The sequence below is a fragment of the Pogona vitticeps genome, chromosome 2 (genome assembly GCF_051106095.1).
Source record: "Pogona vitticeps strain Pit_001003342236 chromosome 2, PviZW2.1, whole genome shotgun sequence".
NCBI lineage: Eukaryota > Metazoa > Chordata > Lepidosauria > Squamata > Agamidae > Pogona > Pogona vitticeps.
Window position 1 is genome coordinate 25709980 of NC_135784.1, and position 23497 is coordinate 25733476.

The 23497-nt window shown below is 43.1% G+C and overlaps 1 protein-coding gene across 6 annotated transcripts; it reads left to right on the forward strand.

Annotated features, from left to right (window-relative positions):
* Positions 1-133: 133 nt before the first annotated feature.
* On the forward strand, positions 134-20933 carry LOC140701288 (uncharacterized). Of its 6 annotated transcripts, XM_078388533.1 has the most exons (9): positions 134-581; positions 1654-1732; positions 2172-2283; positions 3952-4034; positions 4241-4364; positions 6621-7703; positions 9003-9021; positions 17939-20418; positions 20793-20933. In XM_078388533.1, the coding sequence occupies exons 3-8, from the start codon at positions 2250-2252 to the stop codon at positions 19221-19223; spliced, it is 2628 nt and encodes an 875-aa protein (XP_078244659.1). In that variant the 5' UTR covers positions 134-581; positions 1654-1732; positions 2172-2249; the 3' UTR covers positions 19224-20418; positions 20793-20933. The 6 variants fall into 6 exon arrangements, with proteins under 6 accessions (XP_078244659.1, XP_078244656.1, XP_078244657.1 ...); XM_078388530.1 differs by lacking the exons at positions 134-581; positions 1654-1732; positions 2172-2283; ... (2 more) ...; positions 6621-7703; positions 9003-9021 and adding exons at positions 11258-11405; positions 11793-11956; positions 12317-12399; ... (1 more) ...; positions 15079-15161; positions 15433-15556 and having other exon boundaries at positions 17521-20418; XM_078388529.1 differs by lacking the exons at positions 134-581; positions 1654-1732; positions 2172-2283; ... (2 more) ...; positions 6621-7703; positions 9003-9021 and adding exons at positions 11259-11405; positions 11793-11956; positions 12321-12399; ... (1 more) ...; positions 15079-15161; positions 15430-15556 and having other exon boundaries at positions 17521-20418.
* The last annotated feature ends 2564 nt before the right edge of the window (positions 20934-23497 follow it).

Here is a 23497-nt window from a genome sequence, read left to right on the forward strand (position 1 = left end):
CTGATTATGTTTTTTATTCAGGTGACGTTTTATTTTCTTTATGTACAGCAATCTACCTTGATTCAAATACAGTCCTGTCATCTTCTTCTGGTTGCTGCACAGGGGTGGAGGGCAGGGTTTCACTTAATTGGGGCTTATTTTGGGGGTAGGGCTTAGATTACAAGCATCCTGAAAAATCATACTTAAGGGCTTATTTTCAGGTGAGGTCTTATTTCCGGAGAAACAGGGTAGTAGTCTGTTTTCCTGGAGTTTTTTGCACGCTTGTTTCCTTTCCCCCTTCTGAATCAGGAGCTCTCTTTCTCACTGATTCGGGACTGAAACCTCAGCAGCCCAAATCCCTGCAAAGGGGGCGACTCCACAAAAAGAACTGGAGTGAGAAGGAGGGCAGCGAGAGAGAGGGAAGAACAGCTTCTGCCCTTCAGGCCTTCAAAGGTTAAAAGAACAGAGTTTGAGTTCCTAGAGAGGCAGTCCGTGAGAACGATGGGGAAGAAAATAACCGACGCGCCTCTTGTAGTCTTCCGGGGAGGAAAGAGGGGGGACATTTTGGGGACGGCCCTGCCTAGCGGGGAAGAGGACAAAAGGTAAGAAAAAAAAGGGTGACAGTGGGATGATGGGGGAATGTGAGCAAGACACTTTATTTTTCTTTTCTTTTTAAATCATACCATCTTGGTAATATGTCGCTTGGAATTAATTGTTATAATTGTATTTTTTGTTATTTTATTTTTGTTGTATTGATGTGCTTTTATCTATTAAAAATCTAATAAATAAATAAATAAATAAATAAATAATTTTTTTCACCTCCCCGCCCACAACCAGAGCGGCTGTTGTCATTTCCTTCTTAGTGAGCCAAGGGGAGATTGGGGTGCTGGGGATGAATTTCAGGAGTCCAGCCAGGGCTTCTGCAGGGGGAGCCTCCAGAACCGTTTCTTGAGCTGGTCAGGTTCTCAGAGACCCCTTTGAGTTCCAGTTTTGCACCTGCCTTCAGCTGATGAACCCTCAGGTTACAGTGAATACCGAAATAGACAGATCCTCCTGAGTCGATTTAGTGCCAGATCTCATCTGAGTCGATTTAGTGCCAGATCTCATCGGCACTCAGTCTGCACAGTCCCTTTGCCCGGCTGCCGGAGACTGGGCTGATCTCAGGAAGGCATCAACAAGAAGGATGCGACACAAACTCACACAGGAACCAAGCTTCCCAGTACAAAGTGGGCCTTAAACAGCAGGAGTCTCCCTGCTAGCCCCTTTGATAGAAAGGAAACAGTCTCATGGGTGGGAGAGGGGGGAAATAGCCATTTTGTGCCTGACGTTTGTACTGGAGGGGATGTGATAAAGAGTCCCCTTGAAAATTCCTGACCAAAAAGGACCCCGGGCAGTCGTCTCCCCCCCCCCCACCTCTGGCAGAGAGTAGAGATGGAAACTGTCCTGATTTTCACTTGAACTTGAAAAACAGGGCTTGGAGGGGCTCCTCCTCAGCTCCGCTGTCTGCTTTTCAACTGAACTGGAATTTTGTAAGTGTTTTTTGTTTGGTTGGTTTTTTCTGGAGTTTCTCCAAGGCTGGAAAAGTTATGTGATCGGACAGTGAACCTTGGCTGGCTATATCTGACTCATGGACAAGAAATGGCTCCGTTCATATCTTCTTTGTCTTGCCCACAGGCAGTGCGCTGGCATCAGAGATGCAGTGTTGCTTCTTCTGGATGGTGGAGTGGAAAGGATAACATTACAGGCACCTGAGGTAAGAGACAACTCATCAAAGAGAGATGAAAGGAACAACTATACTACTTCAAACTGTTTTCAAAACATGGAGTGTGAATTGTTGTTATTACTACTGGTACACTATAAAAACTACTAGTACTGTTTGGTTATTTTTCTTTTAAAGAAAAATGAAATGCAGCAATGAAAATAGCATAGAAAGGTAAAAGCAAGTATAGGATAAAATGTCTATAATATAGCTTTGTGCCAGCAATAACAACAGTTAGGAGTACAGTAATTAATTGATATAATGCTGATATTTGAAAATCAAGCAGTGAAAAGCTGTCTCTTTATCTGGAGAATAAGCTCTACGTTGTGAACTGTTTTTCTCATGTGGAGTCTTCACTTAAGCAGTAGTAACATCAAATAAAGTCACAGACTAGGAAATTCCTCCTCGCTAGATGTTTGCTTTCTATCCTTAGCTGGTGTCCTTTGAGGAGGTGGCTGTGTATTTCACAGAGAGTGGGATCTCCTGGATCTAGGCCAGTCATAAGGAAGTCATGTTGGAGAACTACAGGAATCTGATCTTTCTGGGTAAGGAGACGTTCCATTTGGTCAGGATGAGGTCAAAAGGATGGGTTGCTTTTTTTTGGGAACCTGACCACCTATTCAATGGATCCTTCTTTTTTGTGGTTTATAACATCTGTCACAGTGATGATGGTTAGCCTAGTCCCGGAGGTGGTGAATTCCTCTGTGGGAAAGAATGAGGTCCAAATACACACACACACACACACACACACACACACACACACACACACACACACACACACACACACACACACACGCACATGCACATGCACATGCACACACACACACACACATATATACACACGCACACACACACACACACACACACACACACACATATATATATATAGCTATATCTATCTATCTATCTATCTATCTATCTATCTATCTATCTATCTATCTATCTATCTATCTATCTATCTATCTATCTATCTATCTATCTATCTATATGATTTATTGTTTTATTGTTATATATATTCCTGGCAATTCCGTCACATGAAAATAGTTCCAGTATTTTTTCAGAGAATCTTTCTTCAGAGCCTCTTGCACTAATATCCAAATTCTATTTCCCCGTGGGATGGAAACCAGAGTGAAAGTGATGGAAAGCTCCCAGCAAATCTGACTGAACATGGATTAGAGCCCACAGGAAGGTCTGCTTTGTGACGGCAGTGGTGGTGAAGAAATAATTCTTTTGCTACTACTGCATCTGCAGAGTTGGCTTTCATGCTGTAGTTCATACAGACCCCGGGAGTGCTCATGGTCAGTCAAAAGGCAGATCAGGGAATAGGGTTTCAAACTAACGCTGGAGGAGGTTACACTTCCTCTGAAAACAGAGATTTGCAGCTTGGATCTGATACTGGACTCATCCTGGAACCTGGATGTCCAGGTCTCGCGGGTCCTCAGGGGTGCATTTCCACAATTAAAGCTAGTGTGCCAGATATGCCTCTTCCTGGGGGTCGTCACAGGGCACGTGCCTTAGTTATATCCCATTGGAATTACTTTCCATTTTGATTATTAATTGCCCCATTGATTTTACAACTAATTGTGCAACTGTGCCTGTGGAAGTGCTTCCTGGGTATGATATTCACCCAGACCTGACTTCACACCCATTTCAAAAACTTTCAGTGACACGGGCATAACTACACAACAGGATTCTGATCACTGTACAGTAAGCACTTAAGTGCTGAGGGGTTTCTGGAAGCCGCTTGCATTTTCTTTTGTCGATTCCCTTTTCCTCTGCAAGAAAACAATTTCAGCACATCTCAGAGTCTTTCTTGTGAACCTCCTGCCACTTAGATGCCATTTCTATTCTCTCATCTATTTTTCTCTCCCCTTCTCCCCATGCTCCCAGAGTCTCCTCTCACACAAAGTTAGTGTCCATTCAGATAATAGTTGACAGGATTCAACACATCCTTTAATTTTATGTTTACACACTCTAAGGCACAGCCAAGAATGGAAATATGAAATACCATTTATTTACAGTGTTGAGAAAGCCAGACACCACTTTTGAAGGCCATGTAACCTAAAAGTGTATAAAGATTGGAATAGTCTTCTTCTCACTTACCAGCCCTCCCCAAGCTCATCTTCTCTCCTCTCTCTTTAAAAGACAAGACAGCAGCTTGAGCAGGAACCTCTGAGATGGTCCAGCTCATGCTTCTTTTCTCTCCCTCACAGGGAGTGCAATGTCAACAGGGGCTGGCTCTGGATCATCTCCTCTTGATGGTGACCTGGAAACAATGTCAGTACACCTGCCTAAGGTAAGGACAGGATTGTTATGAAGAGATGCAGCGGAACTTCTCTGTATTTCTCATGATGTCATGAATCTGGCAAAGATAAAGCGAAAGGAGAAACAGTTTTTGCAAAGTCGTCCGGTTATTATGTGTCACCAAATGATAGGAATCTGGCTATATTTGGGTGTGTGTGTCTGTATCTGGGTAGATTATTTTTCTTTTTCTTTGAGCAGCTCGTGTCCTTCGAGGAGGTGGCTGTGTATTTCACCCAGCAGGAGTGGGATCTTCTAGATCCAGGCCAAAGAGCTCTGTATAAGGAAGTCATGCTGGAGATCCATGGGATGGTAGCCTCTCTGGGTAAGGAGCCATGCCAATGCCTAGGATGCTTGCTTTTCTTTTTTTGAAGTATTTCTTATCTGATGGAACACCTAAGTGTCCCAGGTGGTTGACACAATCACTGCAAATTGGATTTCTGGGATTATGGATCCCATAATCCTACCTTCCGGGCATTCTGCCTGATAGAGAGTAACCTTACAGGAACCTAAATGTGATTCACCTGGGAGAAAGGTCTCAAATGGAAGGATCTGAGCCTGAGGTAAGCCTAGCTCTTCCCAGATTTCCTCTTCCTGTCCCAGTGCTAGCTGGGAGTTTTCTTTCTGAATAGAAAGCTAGGCGGAACTAGGCCTAGCTCACTCTCAAAGTGTTTTAAGTGAGGTCTTTCTCCCAGATAATCCATATTTAGGAGTATGTGAGGCGTTTTCTGTCAGGTAGAATTCCCAGAATGCAGAATTGCGAGGTTTTTATTCCCAGAAATCCAAAAATCACATCTTCAGTGACACTTATGACAGATCAAACAGTGGATATAATGAGATCAATAGTCTGATATTTTCCTGTATATTTTTTTATCCTATGAGACGTAAAAGTAAGGGGATGCCATTTATTTGAATAACTCCCACAAAGGATTTCTAAGCCTTTGCTTAACATCTAGTTGTCAGAGAGCTGTGTCAGATTTGTGCACAGGGGGACATTTCTGCACTGTTTCTGCTTGTCCTTTCATGGTCGGCTCCAGAAAGAGAGCTTCTACAGTTTTTATTCCCTCTCATGGCATTTTAAGCTCAGGATCCCTCAGGGCAGTATTCTACTCTTCTTGCTTTATAAGATCTGATTAATTCAGGAGATCCATGTGCATGCTCAAGATAGGAGCTGGCTTGACAGATGCCAAAACCTGGATTTATGCAGTCCAAGTTTTACACTAGAGAATTTGATGTTCAAGATGAGGGCAGTCCAACCTAGAGTCATAAGGCAGGAAGTCCATATAAGTGGAACACAGTGTTGGAATCACAAGATGATCCAGGGTCAAAAATGACAGGAGTCAAAAGGAGCTTCTCAGGACTAGAGCCAGCATATGATATTGTTTGCATCAAACTTTAGCCCTCTCTGACATTCTCTGAGGGATAGCTGGTGGGAATACAGTGGTGCCTTGCATAGCAAGTGCCCCGTTTAATGACGAATCCGCATAGCAATGCGGATTTAGCGATCGCAAAAGCAATCGCATTGTGATGATTTCAATGGGCGAAAATCGCATTGCGATGATTGGTAAGCGTTTCACTTACCGATCTTCGCATTGCGATGTTTGCAGAACAGCTGATCGGCGGTTCCAAAATGGCCGCCGGATGAAGAAAACGGCTGCCCACAGTGTTTTCGCGCCCTGCCCTCGCTTCCCGAGACGGCGAAAATGGCGGCCATATGGGGAATCTTCGCATAACGGTGAGTTTTGTCCCCATAGGAACGCATTAAACAGGGTTTAATGCGTTCCTATGGGGTTTTTTGCCCTGTATAGCGACTTTTCTGGAGAGCGACGATTTATCTGGAACGGATTATCTTTGCTATGCGGGACACCACTGTACTAGATAATTGTTCGGCTCTTGTAATGGGGTTGATCACAGCTAGAAAATGAAAATAAATGTCATTGAAAAAGAAGAGGGCCTTATAAGGGACTGGTTGCTTCCTCATAAATTGTCTGGTCTGTAGGAGGTTGTACATCCTTTCACATAAGATTGGATTTGTAGTCTTTATAGTACAGTTTCCTTTAATGTATCTTGCCTAGATAAGTAGATTGATAAGTAATAAATATAGATCAGAAACAAGCTGGAAGAGTTTTGCCAATATTCTAGAATGTTTGGGATGTTTATTAAAATATATAGGGTACCTTCCATAAACAAATTTCTGTCAGGATTGGAGATAACAGGTTACTGAAAACATGGCCTAGTTCCTGCAGGGCACACAGGGAGGAAAATGTGATCATCCTTGAAAGGAGGGAGGGGACAGTTGGTTGTTATGGATTTTTTGGGCTGTTTGGCCATGTGTGAATCCAGAACACAGATAAGAGTTCTGGCTCCTGTCCTCTGAAGATGCCGGCCACGGAGACTGGCAAAATATCAGGAAGAAAAACCTCCAGAACACGGCCAAACAGTCCGAAAAACCCACAACAACTATCGGATCCTGGCCGTGAAAGCTTTCGAGAACAAATCATTCAGTCTCTGATTAAATATCCCATGTCTCTTTGAAACGTCCTCACAAGATTTTATGCCTCTTTTTCTCTCCTAAATTTAGGTGATGGTCAGGAAGATGAGAACTACCAGAAGCCATCACTTGTGTTATGGGAAGTTAAGGAGTCCAACGGAAGAAGAGAAATATGTAGGAATCCAAAGGGACCAAAGAATCAAATGCAAAACCAGTGCAAAAAACACAAGAGAGAATATTCCAGTTCTCCGGAGACAGATGATGAATTAAAGAGATATGGCATTATCCAGCCAGAATCAAAACAGTATCAAGGCATGGACCCTGGAAAACACTTCAGTGACATTGGAACATTTTCTGATCAATGCAGCAGCAAAGGGGAGGAACTGTGTAAACGTATAGTATGTGAGAAGGGTTTCATTTTTAGTTCTAGCCCTGCTTTACATCAAAGAGCTCACACAGGAGAGAAACCATATAAATGTACGGAGTGTGGAAAGAGCTTCAGTCAGAAAGGGAACCTTAGGCAGCATGAGAGAAATCACACTGGTGAAAAGCCATATACATGCCTGTTGTGTGGAAAGACCTTCATTGCGAAAGCGAATCTTAGGCTGCATCAAAGAACTCACACAGGGGAGAAGCCATTTCAGTGCATGGAATGTGGAAAGAGCTTCAGTCGGAGAGGGGATTTTAGACAGCATCAGAGGATTCATACAGGTGAGAAACCATATCAATGCATGGAGTGCGGGAAGAGCTTCAGTCAGAAAGGGCACCTTAGGGGGCATGAAAGTATTCACACAGGAGAGAAACCATATAAGTGCATGGACTGTGGAAAGAGCTTCAGTCAGAAAGGGTACCTTAGGCGGCATCAAAGAACTCATACAGGGGAGAAACCCGTTAAATGCACAGAGTGTGGAAAGAGCTTCAGTCAGAAAGGGAATCTTAGACAGCATCAGAAGATTCATTCAGGGGAAAAATCTTATACATGCATGGAGTGTGGGAAGAGCTTCCATCAAAAAGGTTACCTTAGGCAACATCAAAGAATTCACACAGGGGTGAAACCATATGAATGCATGGAGTGTGGGAAGAACTTCAGTCGGAAAGGTGATCTTAGTCAGCATCAGAGGATTCACACAGGAGATAAACCATATAAATGCATGGATTGTGGGAAGAGCTTTCGTCAAAAAGGGTACCTTCGGCAACATGAAAGAATTCACACGGGAGAAACTGTAGAGGGTAGAAAGAGCTTCACTGACAAAGTGTGTATTAAGCAGCAGGAAAGTATTCATACAAGAGAGAAGGTTGTGTAACTTTACTCCTTCTGTCCTAATGGACTCACTTTTATACCAACGTAGGGTGTTCTTACAGGGTAAAAAAATACTCTGCTGTTTGTGTTACTGTTACCCTGCATGAAGTCCATGCTGCCCAACCGAGACTCAGCACACACTTCTTAAGGGGCCTGTCCATTTATTTTGAACAAGTGATGAGGGGTTGTTTATTTTAAGACATTCACTTCCACTTCCCTTTTCCTGCATATGTGATTGGATAGTGGTGCATACATGGAAGCCACTACAAGATATTCCCCCTTCATGAGCATGGGTGATGTTAACTACCTCAGTAATATATACAGTGGTGCCCCACATAGCAAGGTTAATCCGTTCCGGATTAACCTTCGCTATGGGAAAACATCGCTATACGGAATGGGGAAACCCATTCCAAATGGGCACAAAAGCGTTCCAAATGGGCACAAAACTCACCGTTCTGCAATGTTTCCCTATAGCGGCAGCCATTTTCGCGCCCTCAGTAAGCGAGGGCAGGGCGCGAAAACACTGCGCGTGGCCATTTTGGGTCGTCCGGCGGCCATTTTGGAACCGCCAAACAGCTGATTCCGCGACATCGCAATGCGAAGATCGGTAAGTGAAACGCTTACCGATCTTCGCAATGCGAGTTTTGCCCATTGGAACCGTCGGTATGCCTTTGCATTAGCGATCCAAAAAACGGATCGCTATGTGAATTCGTCGTTATATGGTGCGCTCGTTAAGCAAGGCACCACTGTACTTTTTAACTTTATCCTTTTTTAAATTCAAGATGTATGACATAGCCCTTTAAGTGATGTGACAGCCTAGCTTGTTTTTTATTTGGTTGCTTTATTTTTCCAGTGGTCAGTATGTCTCATTAATTCCTCCTGAAATGAGTCCAGATGGAACAGTTGATGGGGACAGGTGAGAAGGGGGAATGAGGAAAAGGAGAATACCGGGGAGGGCGGTAGAGAGAGGCAGGGAGAATACCGTGTTTCCCTGAAAATAAGACTGGGTCTTATATTAATTTTTGCTCCAAAAAAGCACATTATTTTCAGGGGATGTTTTATTTCAATCAAATTTATTGTCATTGTAAGTCTATACATAATATACAGTACCTATACAGTGGTGCCTTGCTAGACGATAGCTTTGCATAACGATGAATTCGCTTTACGATGAGGTTTTCGGAGTGATCTTGCGTTTTGTATAATGATGTTTCCTATGGGCGATTTTTGCTTTACGATGTTAGGGACCTTGCCTCGCAAGATGGTTACATTTTAGGTCCCTGTTTTTTGCTTTACGATGTTTTTGGCAGCTTGGTCTTGCTTGGCTAGACAGGTCTTTTAATGGTCGCTGTTTTGTTAGACGGCTGTCTTTGCTTGGGAAACGCGTTTCGCTTAACGATGTTTCCTATGGCGATTTTTTCTTTACGATGACAGTCCGTTCCCATTGGAACGGATTATCAGGTTTTCAATGCATTTCAATGGGAAAACATGTTTTGCAAGACGATGTTTTCGCTTAACAGCGATTTTCGTGGAACGAATTAACATCGTCTTGTGAGGCACCACTGTACAATGAAATTCACACAGACACCCAGAGAGCAGGCCCACATGCACACATAAAAATTCCCAAACACTCCCCACCCACTAAAAATCCCCCACTAAAAATACAAACATCTACACCGCAGGCCAAGTAACACAGTCCAACTAATTATTCACTACTGGTGGTCTTTAAGCTCATTATTAATTGCAATTATAGCTCTGGGATAAAAACTATTGAGAAAACGTGTGGTCCGAGTCTTAATTGTTCTATATCTTCTGCCAGATGGTAACAGTTCAAAAAAGTTATAAGCAGGATGGGAAGAGTCTCTCAGGATGCTGTGTGACTTCCTTAGACAGCGGGATGTGAAGATGTCATCCAGGGTTGATAGCTGGAGCCCGATGATATTTTGGGCAATTTTTATGGTTCTCTGTACAGCTTTTTTGTCCGCTACAGAGCTATTCCCAAACCATAGCAGTATGCCATAGGTTAGGACGCTCTCAATAGTGCTACGATAGTAGCACTATTGAGGACCATTTTTTCATGTACAGCCATCTACATTTATTAAAATACAGTCATGTCATCTTCTGGCTGCTGCACAATGGTGGAGGGCAGGGTTTCACTTAACTGGGTTGGGTAGGGCTTATATTACAAGCAACCTGAAAAATCATATTAGAGCTTATTTTCAGGTTAGGTCTTATTTTTGGGGAAACAGGGTAAAAGGGATTGGAAAAGTGCAGTGTGGACTCTCAAAAAGCCACTATTTATTATATAGGCAACAGCAATTCAAGGCAGATAAAGCAAGAGGGACCAGGTTTTGAAACTGTGAAACAAGCAAAATAAAATATCTAGCTTTTATTCCCCATGTGTAGCTGCACCATATCAATTTAGCCAGTAAGATTGGTACTAGACTAGATGATTCTCTTTTGAGTTCATATTCCCTTTGGAAGCATTTGATTGCAATGCAAGTTCCCTCCTGTTTGTAAGCTTCTATCATTCTATTTTTTCTGTACGAGACTTGCTTGCAGGTTTCCATTTCATCAGATATCCAGTAGCTTAAAGTAAGGAGTTCAGCCGGCACTAGTACAGAAAACATTCCATGTTCTGTTTTATGTTTCTTTGCCTTATACCAAGAAATGACTAATTGTAACAAATATTTCATTGCCCAATAAACTTGAACAGTATAAACCAGAAAAAGATTGCTGCTTCCAATCTATTTTAATCTATGCACAATGTAGATTTTCTGCTCATTACCAAAACATCACATCACTGGGCGAGGTCCCAGCTCTCTTTATGATCACTTTCTTTTGAGAACAAGTGATCTTGTTTTGAAAACCATATGTTTCTTTGTAGAAATCCTAACCCTTCATTGGTGCTTTATTGGAATTGCGGTATGATGCCTTTCAGTTTCAAATATCCATGTTACAAAGAGAACTTTTCTCTACTTTAACAAACTTACACAGGGAGGAGGCACCCTAGAAACACACAGAGTGTGGAAAGAGTTTCAACCTGAGTTGAAACATGGGCACCAAGAGGAACCAGTCTCTCCCCAGAGTCTTCCTACCTCCACCTTTTTGCCTTCCCATCAAGGGCCACTCTTAATTAAGTGACTGTAAAATTTAATTAACAGGTTATGCAACGCATGCAAAGAGAAATGACAAGATAACTTAAAAAGGACAGGAATTTAGTGCAATAATATTGAGTATTAATAACCCTATGATCAGCTGGGAATCTGTACGCTTGATCCCTTTCCGCCACTGCATCTGGAGCTCCCTTCTCGTGGATTCTGGATTGAAATCTCAGCAGCCAAAAATCATCATGGCTAATACGGGAAGGGGGGAGGGGGCAGGCGAAGGAAGGTCAGCTTCTGCCGCTCAGCCCTCCAAGGGTTAAATTAACAGAGCTTTCATTCCTAGAAGGGCAAGCTCGTTGAAAGGTGGGGAATGAAATAAGCGATGCACTTTTTTAAAAGTCTTCCGGGGAGGAAAGAGGAGGGGGTTTTTTTGGTTTGTTTTTGCTGTGACTGTTGCCTGGAGCCAAGAAGGTAAGAGGATGACAGTGGGATGATGGGGGACCGGGGAGGGGGAGAAATGGCTTGGGGTGATTTTTGGGAAAGAGATACCCCCCCTCCCAGCCCTTCCTTCTTGGGATCCTTGCTGGGGAGCTGATCGTGCATCATATTCAGGCTCTGATCTCCCAGCTAGATACCTAAACCACTGAGCTATCCAGCAAACTCATCAATCAATCAATCAATCAATCAACCAACCAATCAATTAATCAAGTCACCCTGAGGTTTAAACTGGGAGAAGAAAGGACGCGCAGAAAAGAAAGCCTTTCCACTGTTGGGGTGGGTGGCGGATGGGCTCTTAAAAAAAAGAGTTTTTCAGTCGTCCCCCCCCCCCCCCCCAATGAGTTGTCATTTTCTTACCAGGGAGCAGAAGGGAGATTGGGAGGCTTAGAGGGTGAAGCACAGGAGACCAGTGACGGCTTCTGACCCAGAACTGGACCGACTGGGAAGAGCTGCGGTTTCCCTCCCTCCCCCCCCCCAACCAGTCTTCCTGCCAGCCCCTTAGTAGACAGGAGACAGCCTTTCAGGTATGTATCTGTGTGAGGGAGGGTGAAATAACTGATGTTTGTAGTGGAAGGGATGCAACCGAGTCCCCTTGAAGACTCCTGACGAGAGAGGACCCCAGTCCATTTCTCTAGGCAGAGCGCAAGGGTTGGAAAATGATCCTGACTTCCATTGGAATTTGAATTGGAAAGCAGAGGAGGTCCCGAAGCGGAGACTGGTGGGACTGCTCCTCAGCTCCACTTCCTGCTTTTTAAACAACCTGGTGTCAGCTTTTACTATTGTGTTTTTAATTATGTAAACTGCTTTGGGTTCTTTTTAAGGAAAAAGGTGGGATAAAAATATTTTCAACGCATACATAAATGTCTCCTTTGTCATCTTCTCAGGCAGTGTGGTGGCATCAGAGATGCAACCTGGGTTGTCTCTTCTGGATGTTGGAGGTGAAGGGATAACTTTGCGGACACCTCAGGTAAGAGAAGACTCCCCAGAGAGAAATGAATTGGACAGCCTTACTGCTTCCCACTGTTTCAAAGTGTAGAATGTGAATTCTTATTCTTACTGGTTGTCTTATTATTATTATTATTATTATTATTATTATTATTATTATTATTATTATTATTATTATTATTATTATTATTATTATTATTATTATTATTATTATTATTATTAAGGAACACCAGGCACAGTCAACATTATACATTGACTGGTATTATATAACAGATTTAACAAAAAAACCTATCTGTTAAATATCTGCGCAGTATGTTTGCTATTCCCAATACTGTCTTTTTTTGTAGCTCTGATGGTGTGATTTCTGAGATCTGCAACTGCTTATAGTACAGTGTGAAATTTCTCAGTGTTGTTCCTAAAGCCCCAATGACTATGGGGACCACCGAAGGGTGTTTCTTCCAGAGGCGAGATGGTTCGATGGCCAAGTCTCTGTACTTTGTCAGTTTTTCCAATTCTTTATTTTCAGCTCTGGCATACCCTGGAATTGCAATGTCAAGGATCCTTCCATAGTATGGTCATTGTTCTGTGTTGATTTTGCCACCTTTTCTAGTTCTTGTAGTTCTGAAAACATTTTACTCCAGATGACAAACCTTCTCTGGTCCATTGATCGTTGTTCAGTTGTGCCACTACTTGGGTGTTTCCTTTTCCAAATTTCCATCATTCATTTTTGAAAACCACGGGGTGTTGAGTTTGCCTCTTAATAACATTTCATAAGTTCTTGATTTTCAACAAGAGTCCCAAGTTTTGCGTTTACGTTGTTCCATTAGCTTTTCCGCAGCCTGCCCTCGTCCCTCAACAGGGTCTGCTGAGCCCTGTAGCCCATTTGTCATGAGATGCCCAGGGGCTCTAGCATCTGATGTGGTCATTGTTGACCTGAGCAACGACTGCTCCTGTATGGATTTCTGTTTATTTCCTCTCATCATCATTGATGGTTGGTGGACACAGTTAGTCTGGCTTCTCAGCTGAGATCTGTCTGGCTTGGGAGACCCTTCAGCATAGCTCTCAACCTCACTGAAGCATGCAAGCCCCTCCACCTCAATAAGGCCTGTGCCCATGGAGGGGTATTATTCTTACTCTTATTATCATTGCTACTTCAATATATTTTTTTCTTTTGAAAAAGACTGAAAATGCTTATAGCAATGAAAACAGCAAAGAAATGTAAAATGAGTATAGAACACATCTATAATATAATCTTCTGCCAGCAGTAACACGTTTGATATAATTCTGATAGCTGATCATCAACTGCTGGAAAACTGTCTCTTTTCAAGCTAGAAAATGACCTCTACATTACACTGTTGCAGTACTTCTCACATGAAATCTTGAATTATGAAGTATTAAAACAAAATATCACCCAGACCAGGAGATTTCTCCTAAGCAGAAAATGTTTCTTTCTTCTTCTTTTTTTTCCAGCTGGTGTCTTTTGAGGAGGTGGCTGTGTACTTCATGAAGGGAGAGTGGGATCTCCTGGATCTACGCCAAAGAGCTTTGTACAAGGAGGTCACTTTGGAGAACTATAGGAACGTGATCTTGCTGGGTAAGGATGCATTTCACTTGGTCACAATGAGGGCAAATGGATAGATTTTTATCTGGTTTCAAACATCCAGCTATTCCCTGGATTGTTTGTGTAGATGGTTCATAACTAGAGCTGGGGGTATTTGTATTCATATACAAATATGAATTGCCCTGCACAAGTGGACATAATGAGGGTCCAGCCCCATGGGGCTGGACGGTCCACTCACCGATCGGTTGCTGCTGTGGGCACCATGGAGCCTTCCATTGGCTCCAAAGATAGCTTTCGGCTCACCACTCCTGGTAGGAGGCCGGACGACCAGACTTTCTGCTAGGTTAAAGAGTAGCTCGCCGAATGCAATCTTCGGAGCCACTGGAAGGCTCTGCGGCGCCCGCAGCAGCGGCAGATCAGTGATCTGCCACTGAACCCTCATTATGTCCACCTCTGCAGGGGTGTTTGTATACAAATACCCCCCCGTCTCTAATTCATAACATCTGTTCATAACTATCATCAGATGGTTAGCCTGTCTGGAGATGGCAAATTCCTCAGTGGGACTGAATAGAGCACATATATGCCTAGAAAACGACGTAGAAGAACCATCCACTGAAAAATCCTTTATTTGATCTACAAAAGTCTTTGCTGGGCAAAGGCAGTTTTCTTCATTTACGCATTTTAGCATCTGAGAACATTTCAGAATTCTGCATATTGGGGATCATTTTTTACACCTACTATCCATTTTATTTTGGCCATCACTGAATTGACAACACAGCAATGCTTTCTGGATTACGGAAGACCTCGTAGTATTTGCCACAGGTGTTTTGAAATTAATTCCGTTAATTGCCTTTCCTATCATATAAAAGCCACCAGACACGTCAGCCTTTAGCTTGTGGCATCTCTCAAGGTTCTCTTGGGTCTCCCATACTATTTGAGATACATGGGAATCTGGGAAGAGAAGCTGGCAACCAAAAGCGTGGAAGAAAATGTGAAAGGTCATTTCTCTACAGCTACAGGTGTCATTTGTAATAACAGAAGCCCTGAAACCTAAATGAGTACAAAGGTTGGAAATCTTCCTGCTGCAGAGGTCCTGTTTCTGAGATGACCTGGCTTATGCTTCCTTTTTCTGTCTTACAGAGAGTGCGATGGCAACGGAGGCAGACTGTGGATTCACTCCTGATAGTGGTGGACTGGAAACAATGTCAGTACACCTACCTAAGGTAAGGGAGAGATTATTAGGAAAATATGGAGAGGGACTTTCCCATATTTCTTAGGAGGTCATGGATCCTGCAAAGATAGGCAGATTTGTACACCTGCATTGAGCACGGGAGTGGCCTCAATTGCCTTCTATGGCCCTTCTGACTCCATTATTCTATGGTGGCAAATATTTGCCAAGCCACCCAGTTCTTATTTGCCACCAAACGGTAGGAGCCTGCCTTTATGTTTAGAAGTGCATATCTGAGTAGGTAATTTGTCTTCTCCTCCTAGCAGCTCGTGTTCTTCGAGGCGGTGGCTGTGTCTTTCACCTGGCAAGAGTGGGATCTCCTGGATCCAGGCCAAAGAGCTCTGTATAAGGATGTCATGCTGGAGATCTACAGGATGGTAACCTCTCTGGGTAAGGACGGAATCCATGCCAGTGGCTAGCACGACTGAAGGTCCTGTGAAAGCCTTTCTGGGCAGAAGGAACACATAAGAAATGCCCCAGGTGGTGGATACAATGGCTATAGATGGGAGTATTGGATTTCTTTCAATACAAATCCCATAATTCTGCATTCTGGGCATCCTACCTGACAGACACATGTAGCTCACCAGCGAGAAAGGCCCAGTAGAAGGTTGGAGGCTAAGGTAAGCCTAGCTCTCTCCAAGCTTCCTCTTCCTGTCCCAGTGCTTGCTGGGAGATTTCTTTTTGAACGGAAAGCCAGGCAGAGCTAGGCCTAGATCAGCCTCAGAGTCTTAAATAGCTCTGTAATAAACTGGAAGAAGGAGAGTATCTATTTGTCTGGGACTCTGGGGAGCCTGCTTTGGTATGTGTTGTGGGACCTTTTGGAGGGTTCTGTGATGATGTTCTTACGGAGGATGATGCATTCACAAGGTGTATTGAGTCCACCAGCTTGGTCTGTCCGTCTCTGGGATTACTTTCCTCCTGTATTTAGTGCTACACTTGTCTTCTGAAAACATGGCAGATGAACCACGCTGCTTTTTGCGCATCAACTTCCAAGAGTACGTGTTCAACAGCCCCATGTGCCATTCTCTGTTCCTAGCCTCCATTCAGCAGTAGCCCGAAAGATTGCTTTCCCTGGAAAAAGAAACTTATTTTGGGGTCTGGAACACAGACATAGCTTAGTATTTTTTTCTCCTTGGGCAAAGACACATGCCTATGGCTGCCTTGTTTCCTTTCTGCTATTCTTAAATTTACTTTCTTCTGTTTTTGGACAACACAGTCCTCTGTGGTCCTTTCTGAACAATATCTTATCCAAAGTCCAGAGTGACTTTGGATCCAGTGACCATTATATGTCATCATTTTACTTCTGATATAAGGAAATTTGAAATAATGGCCTCCAAAGGTCTAATCATTAGCAGTCCTCCTCAGATATTGGGAAATTAAAGACTTCCTTGATGAAGTCAGTGCATCTCACAGTACATCTTTCTTCTTTTCTCATGCCCTCAACACTATCTAAAGTAAAGCGAAGTGTTCTGCTTATATACCACCCCATAGTGCTTCAAGCACTCTCTGGGGGGTTTACAAGTTAATTATGCAGGCTACACATTGCCTCCCCAGCAAGCTGGGTTGATTGTCTTTTCCAGGGAGTCTTATGATTTGTCCAAAATGCCATTCCCCCAGGTTACTTGTTTTAGCTTCGAGTAAGAAGTTAAGCTTGATTTGATCAAGAACCTACATATTTATTTTCTGGTGCTCCATGGAATAACATTGTATGCATGATCTTGTCCTTGGATGTTGATGACATCACCTTATCTTCCCTCTTTTAGGAGGAGTAGATAAAAATATGTAATTCAAGATGCTCCCCCTACCCTAACAGATGTTGCAGATGAAGTAGAGCAAGTATATACTGATGAGGATCTCTTAATACAGTACAGGGCAATGGCTCAGCCCTAGGCCATCTTTATTGATCTTTGGTTCTGAATATTGCTAGACGAACAGAAAGACAAGCATTAAGATTTCTCAAGTTTTGTTTCTCTTTCCCTCCCCAAGATGTCTGCAGTTCTGTTTGTCTCCTGTTTGCACAGTATTGGTGCCTAGTAAAAACCATGTAGGGCAGTGGTTCCCAAATGTGGCTTCCCAGTTGTTCTTGGTCAACAACTCCCAGAATCCCTGGCCAGCACACCTGGGGACCCAAGACTGGGAACGATTCATATCGAGTATCATGCAGAAATGAATTCCTGTCAGATTTGTAGATAACAGATTCATAAAAAGATGACCAAGTAGCCACAGGAGGGACAGGGAAGAAAAGGTGATCATCCTTGGGACAGTGAGGAAAAGGAGGAAGAAAGGAATCTTTGGTTAAGTTTGAACACCTAACACCTCCCTGACAGCATATTCTATCCCTGTTTTTCTCTCAGATTTAGGTGATGGTCAAGAGGATGAGAATTGCCAGAACCTACCTCTTGTATTGGGGGAATTTAAGGAGCCTAAGGAACAAAGAAGCTTACGTGGAAATCGAAAGAGACCAGAGAAAAAGCAGTTCAAGAAAGAAAAGGAAAAGTCCTCTGGTTCTCAGGAGGCAGAAGGGAAATTAAGGAGATACGGCATAATCTTGTCAAGAGCAAAACAACGTCAAGGCATGGACCCTGGCAAACATTCCAGGGATAGTGGAACATGTCCAGATCAAAGCAGCAAAAATGGGGAGAAACCATGTGAATGCATGGTATGTGGGAAGAGCTTCATTTTTTGTTCTAGACTTGCTTTACATCAAAAAGCTCACACAGGAGAGAAATGCCTGAAGTGTGGCAAGTGTTTCAGTCAGAAAGAAAGCCTTAGTGTGCATCAGAGAAATAACACAGGGGAGAAACCATGCACATGCATGGAATGTGGAAAGTGGTTTAGTGAGAAAGGGAACATTAAGCTGCATCAGAGAACTCACACAGGAGAAAAATCATGTAAGTGCATAGAATGTGGAAAGAGTTTCATTGGTGAAATGAACCTTAGGCTGCATCAAATGACCCACACAGAAGAGAAACCATATAAATGCACAGAGTGTGGAAAGAGGTTTAGTCAGAAAGGGAATCTTAAGCTACATCAGAGAACTCACACAGGGGAGAAACCATATAAATGCTTGGATTGTGGGAAGGGTTTCAAAGGTATAGCAAACCTTAGGCTACACCAAAAGACCCACACAGGAGAGAAACCATATAAATGTTTGGAGTGTGGGAAGAGTTTCATAGGCAAAGCGAACCTTAGGCTGCATCAAAGGACTCACACAGGAGAGAAACCATATAAATGCTTGGATTGTGGGAAGAGGTTTAGTCAGAAAGGGAATCTTAAGCTACATCAGAGAATTCACACAGGAGAGAAACCATATAAATGCTTGGATTGTGGGAAGAGTTTCATAGGTAAAGCAAACCTCAGGCTGCATCAAAGGATCCACACAGGAGATAAACCATATAAATGCTTGGAGTGTGGGAAGAGTTTCATCGGTAAAGCAAACCTTAAGTTGCATCAAAGGACTCACACAGGAGAGAAACCATATAAATGCCTTCAATGTGGTAAGAGCTTCACTTCCAAGGGTTACCTTAGAATGCATGAAAGAAATCACACAGGAGAAAAACCATATCAATGCATGGAATGTGGAAAGAGCTTCAGTCACAAAAGAATCCTTAGGCAGCATCAAAGAACTCATACAGGGGAGAAACCATATAAATGCCTTGAATGTGGAAAGAGCTTCAGCCATAAATTTTTCCTAAATCGCCATGAAAGAAATCACACAGGGGAGAAGCCATATGAATGCATGGAGTGTGGAAAGAGCTTCAGTCAGAAAGGGGTCCTTAGGCAGCATGAAAGAACTCATACAGGGGAGAAACCATATGCATGCATGGAATGTGGAAAGAGATTCAGTGAGAGTGCATCTCTTACTGTCCATCAGAGAATTCATACAGGAGAGAAACCATATCAGTGCATGGAATGCGGAAAGCCTTTCAGCCAGAAAGGGCACCTTAGGCAGCACCAAGGAACACACACAGGAGAGAAACCATATCAGTGCACAACATGTGGGAAGAGCTTCAGTCAGAAAGGGAGTCTTATGCGGCATCAAAAAATGCACAGGTAAAAACTACACGCACACATATATAGTGTGGTAAGGTGTTCAGTCACAAATGGAGCTTTAAGCAGCATTAAAAGAACACATAGGAGAAAAACCTTTTGAATGCATATCGGAGTGGCCTTCTGACACAGAGGATAAACTGCAGTACAACTGCCAGAGTCCTGCTCACAACCCAGATTCAACCCTAGATGGCTGAAGGTTCCCTCAGCCTTCCATCCTTCTGAGGTTGGCAAATGCAGTAGACAGCTCACTGGAGATGCAATGTGTAGCCTGAATAATTAACTTGTAAACCACCCAGAGAATGCTTTAAGTGCTCTGGGGTGGTATATAAGCAGCACATTTTCCTTTTTTAAAAAGTATTGAAAGAACTTCCAGGTGAAATGGTACCTCAGGACCTAGGTGACATCAAAGGACTCTTGAGAGGGGAGAAGCCATATAAATGCATGGGGGGGTTGCAACAGCTAAAGTAAACAGAGAGTGTTTACCTTAGGCTGCATGAAAGAGAAATATCGGTTCACAGTGTGGTAAGTGTTTCAGTCAGAAAAGTAGACTTATGTGGTATCAATAGGCTTTCACTGGGGAGAAGCCGTATAAATACATAGAGTGTGGAAAGAGTTTTCAGTGAGGAAGAGTACATTAGGCAGCATCAACTCAGGGGAGAAGCTGTACAATTAGAAATGGGATGTTGGGCTGCATCAAAATATTTCCCCAGGGGAGAAATCATTTTGATGCATTGAGTATGGCAAGAGCTTCAGTGGGAAATGTGTCCTTAGACAGCATCAAAGGATTCACATGGGGGAAGCCATTTAAATACATAAGGAAGGAGCTTCTGTGATAAAGAAGCCCTTAGGATGCATCAAAGAACTCACACAGTGGAGAAGGCAAATAAAATATAATGTGGAAAGAAGTTCACTGACTAAGTATACCTTAGACAGTATTAAATTATTCATACAAAATAAAAGCTTGTATAAATTTAGATAATTTCCCCTCCTTTTCATCTCAATTTGTTTGCTTTTATAATTAACTGACTTCACTCAACCTATAAGATTGGTATGTTCATATATACTGTAAATATTCAGATCGGAAGTATTTGGTTGTAACATGATTTCAGCACTGTTTGTAAGCTTCTGACATTAATTTTATGTATAACAGGTTTCAATTTTATCAAATGTACAATGCCTTAAACCAATCAGCAATGTAGGTGTGTGTGTGTTTAGTCGTTTAGTCGTGTCCGACTCTTCGTGACCCCATGGACCAGAGCACGCCAGGCCCTCCTGTCTTCTACTGCCTCCCGGAGTTGTGTCAGGTTCATGTTGGTTGCTTCGCAGATACTGTCCAGCCATCTCATCCTCGGCCGTCCCCTTCTCCTCTTGCCATCACACCTTCCTAACATCAAGGTTTTTTCCAAGGACTCTTTTCTTCTCATGAGATGGCCAAAGTACTGGAGCCTCAGCTTCAGGATCTGTCCTTCAAGTGAGCATTCAGGGTTGATTTCCTTTAGAACTGATAGGTTTGTTCTCCTTGCAGTCCAGGGGATTCTCAAGAGCCTCCTCCAGCACCACAATTCAAATGTAGGTACTGGTTAAGAAAATACTGTTTTCTGTTTCATCACCTTCTACCAAGCAATGAAACGTTCTGTCCATGTCCATTAACAGTGACTAATCGTAGGCAACCTTTCATTGTCTAGTAAACTTTGACAGTACAAACAAGCCAAAATGTAATTTAATATTAACATTTAATTTAATATTTTTGCCTGCAACCCAGTTAATCTGTGTACAAGGCATGCTGTGTGCCCATTTCTGAAGTGGCATTTGAGTATGAGCCATGACACGAATATTTTTGTTAATCGGTTTTGTTTTGAGAAATGCCTAAGACAATTCAGACATATAATGGTACAAGCAAATTTCGCACCAGACACAAAAACATTCAATGAGGAACAAGAAAATTTGCATAGGAGTATTCCAAACAGAACAGAATGGAATGTCTAAGAAAAAAGATGCATGCTTACAGACATGGAGTCACCCAGTCATTTTTGGAGTGAGCAATGTATCTCCAAAAACAGATTGGGCACCACAAAACACCATCTAAACTGTGGCGTGCCAAAAAGCCAAATTTAACACTCATTAGAGTTTTTCAGTGTGTTGTGTATTCTTATATTCCTAAAAAGGCACAAACTGGATTCTAGAACTGAACAATTTTACTTTGGTCTGCTTCAGAGTTATGAATCTGAAAACAGGTGACGTCAGCATAAGACATGTGGTTCACTCGGATGGACAAAAGAAGGCTGATAAAAGAGGGACTGTGTTAAGACAGCTCTAATTAGGAAGATCAATACAACAGCCTCTCCTAGACACAGTACTGTCAGTGCCTTCATGACCTCAGTTAAAGGGAGAACAGGAAGAGGAGAATGTAGAAGGCGGGAACAGTATACCAAGAGAAAAGGGCAGATATGTAGATGCCAAGCTGTTGAACTGGAAGAGGCCCCACTGCCAAAAGATGTTCCAGAGCCCACCATCAGATGCTCATTGTGACCCAACAGATAAGTACCTGCTCACCTGCCTCTTCTGCCTCAGAAGGTCATCACAGAAGAATGATTCAGCGAACTGGGAAGATGAACAGATGCCAACAGACCACCAACTGCCATATCCAACCCAACATGTATAATGCACCTTGATATACCACCACATTGTAAAAATAAGCAACGGTGGCAGTCAGTTCCTATGCACAGCCCCGTGATGTGTGATCTCTAACAGCTCTATGTTGCATTGCACTTGCCTCCTGCACTGGAGAAGAAGGTGGCAGTTCTGGTTACTTCTGGCATGGCTCCTTCATCCTTCCAACTACAATTCCTGTATGACTCCTTTATGACTAGGAGGGAGACCACAACTGCGATACAAGGATGTCTGCAAGCAGGATCTGAAGGCCTTAGGAATGGACTTCAACAGATGGGAAACCCTGACATCTGAGCGTTCAGCCTGGAGGCAGGCGGTGCATCATGGCCTCTCCCAATTTGAAGAGACCCTTGTCCAGCAGGCCGAGGCCAAGAGGCAGTCCTGAAAACAGCAAAATCAGGGAGCTGGACAGAGGAGAGATTGTGTTTGTCTTCAGTGTGGAAGGAAATGTCACTCTCGTATTGGCCTCCTCAGCCACACTAGATACTGTTCCAAGACCTCTATTTAGAGCACATTACCATAGTCTTTTGAGACTAAAGGATGCCTAACGAAGAAGGGATTGCACTACTTCTGGTCAACTTCAGAAAGCTGCAGTTTGGGCACCATTTTCCCAAGTGCAGGACATGGCCCCCACAGGCGGTCCTCCACTGACTAATTAATGGAGCAGGAAGCTGTCCCATAGGCAGAAAAGAATGGAAAGCACCCACCCCTTTGCTTTGCTTCAACTCAAAAGGCTTAAACATAACTTGTTATGTATCACCCCATAATGTTATAGCACTCTCTGGGCAGTTTACAACATAATTATGCACATAACAATTTGCATACCAGTGAGCTGGGTACTTATTTTACTTACCTCAGAAGGATGGAAGTCTGAGTCAACCTTGAGCCAGCTACCTGAACCTGGCAGGATTAAACTCAGGTTGCTAACAGAGGCCTGATGGTGGTATTGCATTGCATTGCTTGGTGGGCCATTGGGACCGCCCCTCTATTTGCAGGGGTCAGGAGGACATTTCAAGCCAGGGCAGAAGTCAATTCTTGGAGCAGGGGAATTGTGGCCGAGACTTTTATGGAAAAAGCAGGGTCTCTTGAACTCCAGAAAGGATGACCATTAAGCACAACAAGCATGAACTCCAAATAGGAACTGGTGAAATAGAAGTCACCAAGGAATTGGGGGAAGATGGCAGATTCTCCTGGGTGGTAACGTTTCGGAGAAATTTCAGCCTGCCTCTTTTGCATCCTCTTGTCAGGGTTTCCTCCCCGGACTTAAAAAAAAACAACAACATTGGTGCCTTGCTAGACGATGATAATCTGTTCCACTGAAATCGCTGTTTAGCGAAATAATTGTCTAGCGAAAAGCATTTTCCTATTGGAATGCATTGAAACCTGTTTAATGCATTCCAATGGGGAAGAATTGTCGTTGTCTAGCGAAGATCGGCCATAGGAAAGCCGTTTTGCGAACCGCCGATCAGCTGTTTAAATCGCTGTCTTGCGAAGCTTATGTCCCGAAAACATCTGTTTTGCGAGCGCGGAGGGAGCTGTCAAAATCGTCTAGTGAAAATCGGTTAGTGAAGCAGGGACCAAACATTGTCCAGCAAAATTCCCCCATAG